The 14,175-nt window shown below is 44.4% G+C and overlaps 1 protein-coding gene across 3 annotated transcripts in view; it reads left to right on the top strand.

Annotated features, from left to right (window-relative positions):
• VASH2 (vasohibin 2) overlaps positions 1 to 14,175 on the top strand; it is a 37,381-nt gene that overhangs the window by 3,962 nt on the left and 19,244 nt on the right. For all 3 annotated transcript variants that reach the window (XM_064648262.1, XM_064648263.1, XM_064648264.1), the window contains exons 2-4: positions 1,589 to 1,677; positions 3,878 to 3,934; positions 12,614 to 12,688. In XM_064648262.1, the coding sequence (XP_064504332.1) occupies positions 1,589 to 1,677; positions 3,878 to 3,934; positions 12,614 to 12,688 (221 nt within the window). The remainder of the gene's footprint in view (positions 1 to 1,588; positions 1,678 to 3,877; positions 3,935 to 12,613; positions 12,689 to 14,175) is intronic.

The raw sequence follows: 14,175 nt of genomic DNA, 5'->3' as shown, positions 1-14,175 counted from the left end.
AAGCCTCATCTGGTGTGTTGAGTCCAGGTCTGCCTTCATGCTAGGAGGGACAGGTGAATAATTTGTCTAGACCAAAGGGACTGAGGGAGAAGGGAACTTGTGAAACCAAAAAAAAAAAAAAAAGCCTCTAATGAAGAGCTTGGGCATGGAAATCGTGATTAAGAAGTGCTATTGAGTCTTGCTTGTAACTCCCACTGGTGAGGAGAGAAAGCCCATGTGCGTGCTCAGGCCCGTGTGGGGCTGGAATGGCGGGAGTGAGCTGGAGGCCTCGCCATCTGCTCGCTGCTTACGGTACTTTTCTGTGTGCCAGTAGTGTAGGAGTCTCTGTTTTTTTTCGTTTGGTGTTTTGGTTTTTTTTCCTTTCTCATAAGTGTATTTACTGTTTGACTGTAGTAACTAGCTACATGTAGTAAATGCTGGGTTTTGGTCACCTTGGTATTACCGGTGCTCACTCCCTGAAAGCAAAGGCACAGTCCCTCCCTCATAAGTGGAGATGGGAAGTGGAGAGGAAAATCTGTGTGGTGGAAATGACCCTGTATCACCTGAACTTGCTCTTCTTAACTGTGATTGCTGCCTTGAACTGTATTTAGGACAAAGATATGTCACTTTGTGCGTTTCAAACTATTGTAGCAATGATGTGGGCCCACAGACGCTGCAAGCTTTACTTTGCATCTTGTGTCATGGCTACCCAAATTGCTGGTTCCTGAATTTGGGTCTGCATTAATATTCAAATAAACTGTTTCTTCCATTGTGTTTTTGAGAATTGTACTAATCTCTTTTTAGCCATGCTGCCCACTTTAATATCTGCTGATCCCATACTTTGCAATGTCACCCCCAAAATAATGGGACTTGGGACAAGGCTGTGCCCCTTTCCTGCCTGGCTGCAGGCTCAGGAGCCACATAGCTTTGGGGATTAAACATGGATTGAGGGCCTGGATTCTTAAAATGCTTAGGCACAAGCAGATGTCATATGAGATTTTGGAAAAATCCCATTATGTTGCCAGTCTATATCTTTAAGTGTCTTAATATCATTAAATATCTGGGTCGCAGGTGGTCTTCTAGGTACCATGCATTCCCTGCCCAGCAAGTCTGCTGCAGACACATGGCAGATGGGAATTTGTGCAGCCTGGGATCCTTGTCTCCTTTTCTCTTGTGGTAAAGGAAACCAAAAATCAGACTTGAAATGGCTTCTTGGGGAAGGGGGGACAGCAGAGCCCGTGCTGGGACTCTGCTCATCCAAACTGCCCTGTGCTAAGGGGGAAAAATGGGAAGCACTGGCTTTCTGTGCTGGACTGCCTGCCCACACAGGGATGCTGGTGGCTCTAATGATCAGCCTGCCGTGGGGGGGCCTGTGCTGGGCTCTCTGTGCCGGCAGGGATGGGGCTGGCTCTGGTGCACAGGCAGCCCCCATTGTCAGCAGGATGACTTTGCCTGATGCTTGAGTTCACGTGGGGTTTGAGCCATCTGTGCTGCCGCGTTGCATTGCACTAAGCATATGCCACTGCCCCAGTAAATCACTTATCTGCTCTGCGGGGAGTGGTAACTATCTAACCTCTTTATCTCTTTTTTTTTTTTTTTTTGTGTCCAGCCCTCAGTGCCACCTGTGCCAAACTACAAGCTCTCCATGTCAATCCCAGAATGGCTTCAGGCAATACAGACCTACATGAAGATGCTGCAGTATCCTTCTCGAGTGTGTGGTTCCTGGAGAGAAGGCTGACTTGTGCCTGGCATGAGTTAACAGGAGCTTAACTGAAGCATTAGCTGGTTATGAGGGCTTGAGATCATTTGGGGGTAAAAGGACGCCTCCAAGGATTTGTGATAGCACCAGCAGCGCTGAGCTTGTCATAGCAATCCTCTGGGAGATGTAATTAGCTTTAAATGATACTGAAAAATTTAACTGAAGTGGCATTGGTGGGAGTAGAAGTGCTTATTTTGAAGTTGATTTATGCGGATATTATGATTGGATCATGATGTCTGGAGAAATAATATGGCATCTTGTCGTAAAGCAATGGAGACAGTGTTGTGGCAAACCCTTTCTCCCTCTGCCTTGGAAGCCCCTGTGGGCTCCCTGAGGACTGCCTGTGTGCTCAGCTTGCAGGAAGTGCTTGTCATTGGGGTGAGGGGCATAAGCAGCTGTCCTGACCCCTAGGTGAGCAGGCTTCCCTTTGACACAGGAACTTGCCTGGTGTGTTCATCAGGGATGGACACATCTATCTAACTTCCCTGTCACTGCCCCATGCCTAATTCCTGACTGTTTCCCTTGCTGACTGATAATATCAAAGAAGGTTGCTGGCCCAGATGCTGCTCTTCTGGTTTCCTTTTTTTCTGAACTCTCCCTTTTTGTGTGTGTGGGGAAGCTGTGGGGATGAGGAATGAGTGTAAAGTCCTGGTAAGGATTAAGAAGGGATATGGGTGGCAGCTGAAAGAGCATCCAAAAATAGCAGGCGCGGTTAGCCTGCCGAGGAGCAGTGGTTGGGATCAAGGCAGCAGCAGGGCTTGGAGCCGCAGCAGCTGCGGTGGGGAGGGAGGCTGGGGCCTTCCTGCTCTGCAGGGGGGTGGTGCGTTTCTCTTCTGTATGTCGGCCACTTGGGCAGGACAAGAGGCTTGTTGCTTGCTGGAGTTGTGCCAAAGAGGATACCATGTCGCATAGAACTCAAAAAATTGTACTTTTCCCTACCTCACCCTGCAGTGGTTTTGAAATCCTGCACTCTGCTATCTAGCAGAAGCAGGCCTCAGGGGACAAAGTTTGGATCTGTGTTCAGAAAAGCTTCAAAGTGGGCTGGGGGGTAGTGTCTGGGCTTCCTTTGAGGGCTGAAAGAGGATGTATGCTTTGTTCAGAGCACCCTGAAAGGGCCTCATGAATTAGGTTTTGAAGGCAGGAGGGGAAAAAAACCCTTGTTTCTGGAGAACTCTGAACTCTAATTGAAGTCAGTTCAGACCATCCTGGTGCAAGCTGGAGTTTTTATTTAGACCATGGTTATGCAGCCAGCAGCTGTGCTATTTATGCCTTACAAGGCACCCTTTGCCTCCATGGGGTAACTTCTTTCTACTCTTGTATTGCCACTACAATTTTACTGGCATGAATATTCTAATGGCCATGTTACGAAATAGGTTAGGAGAAAGATTTAGCTGAAAAGATAACCTAGAAAATGTAAGTGAATAGTCTTGGGATTTTTTAGTTTCTTCTTTTTCTAATTTTGTTGGATTTTTTGTTTTGTTTTTACTGAACAGATTGGTATCTTGATCTGATTTACTACATTGCTGCTTGAACAGCTGTGCTTGAGGAGCAAGGAAGAGGCTACTTTTGGTGATGCTGCTGCATGGTAGCTTGTGCTTCTAGGCAAGTGGTGCTGAGATTTGGTTGACTGTCTGCAGGCATCATTTGTGATGAACTTTTCTCCTATCCTCATAGTGTTAACTAATGAGCTTGAGTTGCATGTAGCTGGTTATTTTAATTTCAAGTGCATTGTGGTTTTTTAGAGAATGATTTCTATTTCCTAAGTGTAAATGGATGCACTTGCCATGGTTTTGGTTTACAGATCATATGTGAGCTATGTGGCCAAACTTGTAACCCAATAGTGAGTGAGACCTGGGAGATAAGTGACTTAATAACCCTCAAATGCCAAATTTGAGTATCATTTTAGACAGATAGCCTTTTTACTTGACTCTGCACTGGATGGTGGTTAATAGATCATACAAGAAGACAAGTAAAAAGTTTGCTTTATTTCACATGCCAGGGTTTCATCTCTGAGAGTCAATGGCTTTTACTGCTTGTTCTATGTTTCAGCAGGAAGTGAGAACTGAAATTCACCATTAGAGCATTGTCATCTTATTGTTTGACTGTTCAAGTTACTTTCCTTTAACAGAGAAAATTCAGATATAATCACACAGGAACCCAGTTCTTCGAGATCAGAAAAAGCAGACCTCTAAGTGGGTAAGTGTCTCTGGAATTGGTCTAGTGCCCTTGTCCCACATCATGCCAGTTGATCACCTGGCATTTAAGCATCTGTGGCACCGTGGCACGGGAGGGCTGTCTCCTCTGTGCCACAGCTCCTCTGGCAGGGCCAAAACTGTGTATGTTGCTGAGTGGAAGGGCTGGCCTTGCTTGGCAGCTGTGTGGGAGCTGCATAGTTGCAGGCCAAAACTGCATGCATGGGGTGGGAAAACTCTAACTTTGTGCTTGTTGGTGTTGGGTTGGGAGAGCTGGGCTGCTTTTATGAAAACTATGTAAGTCCTGATATTCTGGTTGTGCTGTAATGCCCTTTGCTGATGGTTGGAAGAGATCAGATTTGAAAAATGCTGTAGGAATTTTGACGTCTTGGGCACAGTCCTTTCCTCTGGAGGCTCAGAATAGACTGTATTAAGTTGCATCTGTGTTCTCCCACTGCCTCTCATCTTGCTCTTCCTTCCATGTGGTGGACTCCTGTGCTGAGTGGTGATGGGTTGTGCAATGCAAGTACGAACATGTGCCCAGGGAGCCTGCCAACAGAGAACTGGGATCCTTTGCACATAAGAACTGCATCAGACTTAGGATGATTCTTTAATAGAACCCAATAAATTAGCAGGTTAGGGCAGGAAGTGATGTTGACAACATTATGCTTTTATTTTAGGGTGAAATTTAGATAAGCAGAATATAATTGCTTCTGTAGACTAGCCTGTCTCTAGTTCTCCTCAGCTCTCTGTCATTAATCTAATGGTCCATCGCTGTAAATTCCAGTTCCCACCCCAGCTTTGTGCTTCAGGTTTTCATCTTGCTGACAGCAATCTTTTCCCACTTCCTTTTTCTAATGTTCACTGCTCTGGTGGAACTAGTTTAAAACAAATCTTGTGCCTTGAATGATAGATAGGTTTACAGAAGCTTAAACCAGTTTTCAAGCTGCTCGCTCATTTTTAAATTTGTCCCATTACTTTTTTTCACGGAAGTGGAAGATGAAAATGAATTGTGTTCAGCACTTACCACTTAAAAGGCTGTCATCTTCCTGGGCTGGATGAAAGCCTGGCTTATGAGGACGGGTACTCTTTCCTGGAAGGGAACCAATACAGTGCTCACAGCTGGAGACCTACCCCTGGCTTTGGATCCTCTCTATTTCCTCTAATTATCTGCCTTACTGTGTTGTCTGGGGACTTGTGTCTGACTTCTCTCCTGGTTTTGTTGCTATTAGGACTTCTGTGAGTGACTTGAAATGGGGTGGCAGGACTTCTGTGGAGTTAAGGAGAGTAACCCTGGAAATGGTCCAACTCCTCAGGGCAGCTGCTGCCAGATCTCCAGGCACAGTAGTCTGAACCTGGTGTATGCTGGACTTGCACAGTGTAGAGTCCTAAGACCTGTGCTGCTTTGCTCCTTGATCGTGTAGGTGGGAGTGCTGCCTACATCCTGTTGTAACTGCAGTATGGCTCAAATGCTTGCCCTGTCTTGGCTTCTCCAAATTTGAGAAGGGGAATGCATATAAGACTATCTTAAGTTCCTGTCATTTTTATGAAACTAGGTTTAGATTTCAAGTAAACAGATAATTGTGTACTCACATACTAGCATTTACTGTGGTCAAACAAATACAAGAGGAAGTGAGCTTAAAGGGTCATGTGTCCTAAACACACATAATACTCTGAAGACCCAAACTTTGATTAGCTGAGATTTTTTTTCTGAATAGATAGCATGAAGATACAATTAGCTTTTGTGAGAAGTAAATGTAGCATACTGAATACAAATATACTGAAATGAAAAGGAGAACTAACTGATCTTTTTAAATTTACCTGGGCGGGTGTCAAGGAGGATAGGGCCAGACTATTTTCAGTGGTGCCCAGAGACAGGACAAGGGACAATGGGCACAAACTGGAACACAGGAAGTTCCATCTGAATATGAGGAAAAACTTCTTTACTTTGAGGGTGACAGAGCACTGGAACAGGCTGCCCAGAGAGATTGTAGAGTCTTCTTCTCTGGAGATACTCAAAACCTACCTGGACATGATCCTGTGCAACCTGCTCTAGATAAACTTGCTCTAGCAGGAGTATTGGACAGATGATCTCCAGAGGTCCCTTCCAACCCCAGCCATTCTGTGATTCAGTGTGAATAATGCATTGATTGCCCTGTAATGTTGAGTTGTGCCTGAAAGCTTTCCTTTCCTTCATCTGGTGTGCAGGTCAGTTTTCATCAAAGCTCAAAAATAACCTACACATGCAAGGTTTTTTTCTGGGGGGCGTGTTCCACTTTGCAAGAAATCTGCTTCCAGCGTGGTGACAACAGGCACCTTGCACTGAGGCAACAAGCGCTGCTCTGAGCAAGTTTCTGTGGTGTGAGAGGCCTCACTTTGCTGCAAGACAAAGTTTGCATTTGCAAGTCGGTTGGACAAGATGCTAAATGCTTCCAATTGCCACTGGCTCTTGAAAAATGAGACTGTTCCCAGAGCTTTATTGATACTAAACGTATTGCTTATTTCATAATGCGAGGGCTCAAAGCTAATGGAAGTATTACGAGATCTTTGGCAGGCTTTCTTCAAGAGAGCAGTGGCTGGACACAAAGAAGCTTGAGTACTAGATGGAAATTGAATATTCATAAATTCATGTGAAAGTGTCCTAAAGCAGCTGGGGCATATTAATGAATTTTTCTATTATGGAGGGATAACTAGATATTACAGAGATTTAGTGCCAGCATCAGTGTGATGTATGAGAAAATAAAAATGTGTGGCTGCATGTAGAAAGACAAGCATAAATTATCTATAGGAACTCATTAACGGACACAGTCTTGCTATAATTCAGTATTTAAAATCTCTTTAAGAAAAAGTCACTCTTATTGTCAGCTTAACTTCTAGACTGCCAGACACTCCATGGATTTGTCTTGACTACAGATAACACTTTCAGAAATGTTAGATTTCTGTTGGCATAGTTGTGTGAGTCAGGGTGGTAGAGCTGTGAACCTGTAAACTTTGTGTGGTATTCTTGTTGTACTGGCAGACTGTGACTGAAAATGTGTCTGTGTCTAACCTTGCCTGAGTTTGCCGTATTTGTACAAAATCCAGATTTACAGGTGTAGCTACATCCGCCATAGGAGTGCTTTGCTGATAGACTGTACAGGTATCCTGACCTGGGACAGTGACCTTCATAGGCTTCGTGATGTAAAGGTAAAGGGCACTCCATGGAGTTCAGCTCTCATGATCCATGGAATGTGTGTGTGCATATGATACGAGTGTTTCAGGCATCAATAGGGCTGGTTTTCCTTTTCCCATACAGGATTATGCTGGTCAAACCTATATTACAGCTTCCTGTTGGTACAATTGGTCTGATAAAAAATGCCAATTTTAATTGAAATAGTCATTATTTTAAAAATTTCCAAGCTTAGATCACTTAAGAACTTCAGGAAAAAAATGTCTTTCTGGATATCTAGTAACTTCTGTAATTGTGTATGCAATGTCAACAAGCTGTTATTACTGGCTTTACAAGGAGTGATAAGCCCTCTGGAAGCTTCTGTTCTGAGATGCAGGTATGAGCCACAATGAGAAACAAATACCTTTGTCCTGCACAGAGTATCTGGGGAAGTGTGGTATTGTACTGTTCCCTCCAGTTAAGTGCCAGCTGATCAGTGGGACCTACAACTGAAGCAAAAACTGATGTTTGAGTAGGTTCTGGAGTCTTTGAGGAATTGCAGCCCTGAAGCTGCTGTGTGAGGATGGAGAGACATTCAGTGACTGCTGATATAATGGGTAATCAATTGCAATAAAAGACTGTGAGAGGAGCAGTCACGTGGGAACGGTGCAACCAAATAACAGGGAAGGGGGGAAGGAAATTATACTGTTTCAACACACTATGTTATTAAGGAAACCTGATGGAGCTGCAGAGAAAAATAGGCTCATACCATTTCCAGACAATAGACTGCAGAAGGCATTTGAACATCTGCTTCTCTCTCACACAAAGGGGGAATGTTACAGATACAGTGCTATGTGCAGCATGTGGTAGAAATGCTTTTGCTGTTGAAGCAGACTGGTTTTGAGAAGATTCATGAGATCAGTATCTGCTCTGCTGTTTTTTCTCCTTTTAATCCTGTTGGTCCCTTTCACTTCTTTCTTGGCTTTATTGTCATGAATAAAACTGCCAGGAGTTTTAGAAAAGCTTGGGAGAGGGAGATTTTGTGCACCTCATGCAAGCACAGGGGTCTGGGAAAGGAGAATTTTGTGGAAAATGTGCTGAAGGATCTCACTAATTAAAAATGTTATTGAAGTCTATGGTAGTCTTTCTGGTGAAGGCAGCCTCTCCTAAGCATGGTCATCTCTGAAGGGAGTCCAGTGTGACGGGTGCCAGCTCTGACATTCTCCTGTTTTGGGCATACTAAAAGGTTTGAAGATTTTTCTAACCTGTATATGAAACTGGGTGCCTGAGTGAAAAATCTGGGAGCAAAAGGAATTAATTCTTCCCATGAGTTGTCTGGAGACACTGACATTTTAAACAGAAAACATCCTAAAGAGGCAAACCCAACTCCTTTACAGGCCCTCTCTTACTGCAGAAAGCAAGGGAGTTAGTCCAGGTGGGCTCCTGAAAACACTGAAAGAAATTTGAATCAATTAACAAAGAAATATCATCATCTGCCAAGGACTAGATCTCAAGGCAGGAACAAGCAGCTTGTGCTGTTGGCTGCATTTGTAAGAGGCAGAAGTGTTCACTGTGGTCTGGAATAGAGATCTGTGTGGCAGACTTTAGATAGTGTTGTAAGTGCCACAAAGAGGGAAGCTGCATGACACTTGTCTTTGACTGTAGCAGTCTCCCTTGGGTTACTGGAAGTGATGGGCTGCCCTCATGCTCACTGGGGTCTGTGGAGAGGGTAACTGTGGGCGAGTTCTCTGATATAAGGTTGTAAAGATTAGCTGTACATGTGGAATCTTTTGAGGTAACTGTCAAGATTTAAAGAAAATCCCAGAAACAAACCCTTCTCAAGTAGGAAATTGAAATGCTTGATGCTATTTTTAAAATTCTTTTCTACCTTCCTTAAATCTTCTTTCATGTGTTTAACTGTGCGGACTTTTTGGTCCCTGTTAACATCTGAGACAGCATGGTAAGAATTTAGGAGTGAAAAAAAAGGGGGAAAGGACAAATCAAAGAGCATCTGTCATGAGTTACTTTCAAATGAGCTGAATGCTCTGTCATTTGTTATCTCTTAGAGAACTGACAAGTGGTGTCCCACCATTAATACTTGTGTTAGAGAGCATGGGGAGGATGGGTATTCTTGGAAACTGGGGAAGGCAAAGATATCAGCCTTTGAAAACAATAAAGGAAAAGGTAAGTTTGGGAACTTTCTGAGTTTATCTGAAGTTTCAGGGGAAAGGCAACATTAATTTCATTCGGCACAATTTGTTTCTGACAATTTTCTTCTGTGAGAGTGTAAGAGCTTTTGTCAGTCAGAGAGAAGTTGTGTGTAATAACTCCTTGCTTTAGTATGGCATTTAGCAACCTGAGGATAAGGCAGGGGCCTTGAGTCTAAATAACACTATTCAACATAAGGGCCCAGCTTGGTGAAAAGCAGCATGTAGAAAGTGGTACTTACCAATAGGTTGCTCTTGCCCAGCAGAGGTTGTCGTTTGTGGTGTGTCATGTCTGTCCCAGCTCAATGGGCTTTTTATTAATGGTATGGATAACACTAATGGTTTGCTAATGGATGATGTACAGTCCAGGCTGGACAAGGTGACAAAGCTTTGCAAGGTGAAGTTGGGATTCAAAGTGATCTTTAAGGATAGGAGAAAGCTGGGCTGGAACAAACAGAAGATAATTTAGTAAGGGCAAATGCAGAGAAGGGTTTTGGGAGTAGCCAGTTGTGGAGAACAAAAGGCTAATTTTGCAAAGAAGGAGCTGATCTTAGAAACCAAACAAAACTTATCAAAAAAAAGGCCAAACCAAAAAACCTCCACCCCCAAAAAAACCCCCAAACCCCGCCAACTCAGCCCCTCCTTCCTCCCCCAGTAAAAGAAACCCACAGAGCCCCACAAAAACCTATTCAGGGTGGGCCAGGAGGGAAAAAGCCAACAGCACACTGGGTTGGTTGCAAAAATACACTGAAAGTTGGATTCAGAAGGAAATTGGTGTTTTTCTACTGTGGTGGACTTAGTTGAAGGACTGTGTTGATTGAAGGGACTTCGAAATTGAAAGCAGCAAACTTTTTGTTTGAAAGGTATAGAAAACATAACCTAAGGGGGAAGTTTTGGGGGGAGTGAGGGAAGGATTGAAAAAAAAAAAAGATTGGTGTCTGCTTTCTCATGTTTACTGAGGAGAGGGTGGATTATAGTCTGTTGCATATCCAAACATCTGTAGCAAGAGGAGAGATAATAAATGGTCTCCATGCTCACTGTGCAGAGCAGAAATGGCTCCCGATTTAATTTACAAAAAGGGAAAGATTTAGTTTAAACATTAGGGGACCTTCTTAGATGCAAGGTTAAGTATAGGGTAGATTAGCTGGTGGGTTCCCAGGCCTTTGAGAAGCCAGTTGAAAGTGGGTTGAAAAATTGTCTGTAAGCAGTGATTTAGATTTGGCTTATGCTACCTTGGGCAGAACAGTTGCCTGGGGATTCTCCAAAGGCTCTGCTTCCAATGCAAACACAGGGTTTAAGGCCCTGCTTTGTCTCAAGCTTGTTAAAAGTGGAAGAAAAACTCTTAAGTGGCTGTTGAACTGGATCATCCACGCAGAGATAAAGCAAACTGTTTGTGGAGTATTCCCCAGGACTGTGGGATGGATGTGTGCGAGGGCATGACCTGCCTGTGAGTGCAGATGGACACTTGTTCACTGACCACTGCTGATGCCTCCTGACTGATGCTCCCCTTGCACAGATCCTCATCCTTGTCCCCGTCCAGAGCACCTGCTGCAGCTCCTGGACCCAGGTGCAGGTTCCTGTGTGTGCCTGCAGGCAGCAGGGCCAGCGCAGGTGCAGACCTGAGGAGGAGGTGCTGGCCCTGTCCCTCAGATTATGTTAACCAGGCATATGTCACACTAAATGGCTTGAAGCTAAATAGCTTAACAACTCAGAGCTTTTTCCTGATGATGCATGTTCATTATCAGCTATGACTTTTTTTTTTCTTAACTTTAGAAGATAGGCGATTCAGTGGGATGCCTCCCATGCAGCATCTACATGTAACGCCTCCGGATGGAGCTGGGGCTTTGCAGAGGCTCCTTCTGCGACCAGCACTGAAGAGCCACTGTGGGGGATGAAGGAATCCCATTGTGTGCCCTTGCTGGAGCTGCTCTGTGCTCTGTGGGGTTTCTGTGGCTGATTGTGAGTGTGTAGGAGGCAGGCAAACTCTAATTAGTCTTCTGTACTGAAGGCCGAGTGCAAAGGGTGGTTGTTTACAAATGAAAAGATAATTTCTAACTTGGATAAATGGGACATGGAATGGCTGTGACAGACTGGAAGCTGTATTGCCATTTGCACTCAATACAGGGTTTAAAATGCATGAAGTGGCTGAATTCGAAAGTGAGAGAAAAAGACTGATGATTTTAGATGCATATTTTCATAATCTTCTCTAATACAAATATTTTTGTCATTTAATATTGTGTTTCCTTAGAGTAGGGATTTGTTTACAAAGCTCTTCCCAGGGAAAGGATATGGATAGAGAAGACTTCAAAACAGACTTCATCCATTTGGCTTAGTTTTTAGCTGCCTTTTTTTTTTTTTTTTCGGGTGTGTCATTGGATGTGACTCTTCTGGCCTTTTTTAGTCTCCTTCCAGTATTTTTCTTAAACTATCCTAAGAATTTCAGGATCTGCTTGTGGAAGGAGATAGGTTACCTAGTTGGTTAATGGTACAGTATCAATCTGGGACTTGTTTCTTGTCACAATGTTGTTTCTTGTCACAATGTTGTCCCTGTCAGATAACTGTAGTCCAAAGATAGTCTAGATTGTAACTAAACTGAATTTGCAAAATCCTAGGCATAAGTTTCCTGCACTCATGCAGGAAATGGTGTGGTTTTTGCCTCTTTCCCCATCCACAGGAGGTGAGGAGCAGCAGCAAGACAATAACTTAGTTTGCAGTGGTGTGAAGTGTCTGTGCTGGTAGAGTTTTCTGTAGAGAAGGGTGTGATAAAAAGGCATTACATTCTTGTGCAGCTATAGCTATAGACTCACAGAGGCATTTGTAGCTTTCAGGGGGCCATCATGTAACCATCCTCTCTCCCCTGTTATTGTTTTTGGGTTTTTTTTTTTTTTTGTTTTTTTTTTTTTTTTTTTTTTTTCCAGAAGAGAAGCAGGGTTATTTTGAAAATAAGCTACTCTTAGTCCTGCTGTGAGAGCTTGCATGTTTGCCAGCTTTTCCAGTTCAGCAGGGATTTGTATTACAGTCTGAAGTGATGCTCATGGAGTTGCTGGGAGAGGCAGCATTCCTTCAACCCATCTTCAGAGGCTGGAAGGCACTGGGGTGCCAAACATCTTTTTTTTTTTTCTTTCTTTCTTTTTTGTTTTTTCTCCCCCCAGTCATCCTCCAGAAGTCAACAGGGCTCTGACAAGTCACTGTAAAGGATAATCAAGTTCATCAGCTCTTGCAGAGATAAGAACTGGAGGCGCCTGGCCCTCAGTCTACAAGAAGGCCCTTTGATTCCAGTCAACTGCTCTAGATGGAAGGACTCAAAATTGTTTTGTTTCTGTTCTAGGTTAATGGAGACAGCAAGAGAAATGACCAGGGAGTCCTTACCTATCAAATGCCTTGAAGCAGTTATCCTGGGGATGTATCCTTTCACATGCCTGTCTGCTGCAGTGCTGTTTAATATATTGCCCTTCCTGAATGGTGTTTGAGAGGGTCACAGCCAAAGGTGAGTGCCAGCAGCTTGGTAAGCTGCCATGGTATTGGTCAGCAAGTTGCTGAATTGCCTGGGCTTGTTGGTAGGAGTTTGGATGCTGTATGCCCAGTTCACAAGTGTTATGATTTGGCTGTGCAGACTTTGCCTTCTGCCCTGGTAATCTGCATAACGTCAGGATCTGACCCAAAGTGCCCAGATAAGTATCTGCCTACACAATCTTTGTTTTCTTTGTTAGTATTTCTCTGTTGGTTATTGTTGAAGCTTGGTAACACTTGAGGAGCGTGGGTTCAGTTCTCGGTTTTTGATGTGTACATGGCCAAGTCATGTTAGTTTTTGTCTCTCAACCCACAGCTGTGCTTTGTGCAGAAACATATGTGTATTATATTTAAACATTTAAGCTTTACCTTAACATAATGCTTGCTTTCTGTTCAGGCTCAGAAAAAAACCCAGAAGTATTTTCATTTAGAGGCTGACTCCTTTCTTGACCCTCTTCTGCTGTCACTGATAAATCAACCTGCACCATCCTAAACCACTACAGGGGAGGGCAAGGAAGGGCTACAGGAACAGGTTGCCAGATAAATCTCATCACAACTGATCAAGTTTGATTTAAAACAAAAACACAACTGAAAATAAGCCCCAAAAACAAACCAGCTTCTGGGATGTCTCTGCAGTGTTTTGCTTGCTGCTGCTGCCCCCTCCTGTGGGAGAAGGAGCTGGCAGAGCCTGGCAGGTAGTGCCCGCTGTTGGCTGGTGAGGAGGGGTGGCTGCTGGGGGAGTGGGACCAGGATGTGGGCTGAGCAAGTGCAAGGGTATGGTGTGCCAGACTGGTTGCTGGATACAGTCCTCACTGTGCTGGGAGGTTTGTGGTGTGCTGCTGTGGCTCCGCTTTGCTCCCTGTGCACCAGGGATAAGCCTTGAGTATGAGTTGAAAGGTGGCTCTGGCTGACAGCACTTCCCCTGCAAACGCTGGAGGGTCTGCATGCAGCTAGAGGGATGGGGTCCTGGGGGCTTGATGTCAACAGGAGACTCAAACCAATGCCCTTCCAGAAGCAGAAATCATAGAACATAGAATATTCTGAGTTGGAAGGGACGCACAAGAATCATTGAAGTCCAGCTCCTGGCCCTGTGTTGTCCAAACGCTTCTTGAACTCTGTCAGGCTTGGTGCTGTGGCCGCTTCCCTGGGGAGCCTCTTCCGGTGCCCAACCACACTCTGGGTGAAAAAAACATTTCCTAATATCCAACCTAAACCTCCCCTGACACACCTTCATGCTGTTCCCTCGGGTCCTATTGCTGGTCACCATAGAGAAGAGATCAGTGCCTGCTCCTCCACTTCCCCTCACTAGGAAGTTGTAGACTACAATGAGGTCTGCCCTCAGTCTCCTCTTCTCCAGGCTGAACAGACCAAGTGACCTCA

This window comes from Pseudopipra pipra, chromosome 3, assembly GCF_036250125.1.
Source record: "Pseudopipra pipra isolate bDixPip1 chromosome 3, bDixPip1.hap1, whole genome shotgun sequence".
Taxonomy (NCBI): Eukaryota; Metazoa; Chordata; class Aves; order Passeriformes; family Pipridae; genus Pseudopipra; species Pseudopipra pipra.
Note: the sequence above shows the minus strand (reverse complement) of the source record. Positions and strands in the feature narration are given on the sequence as shown.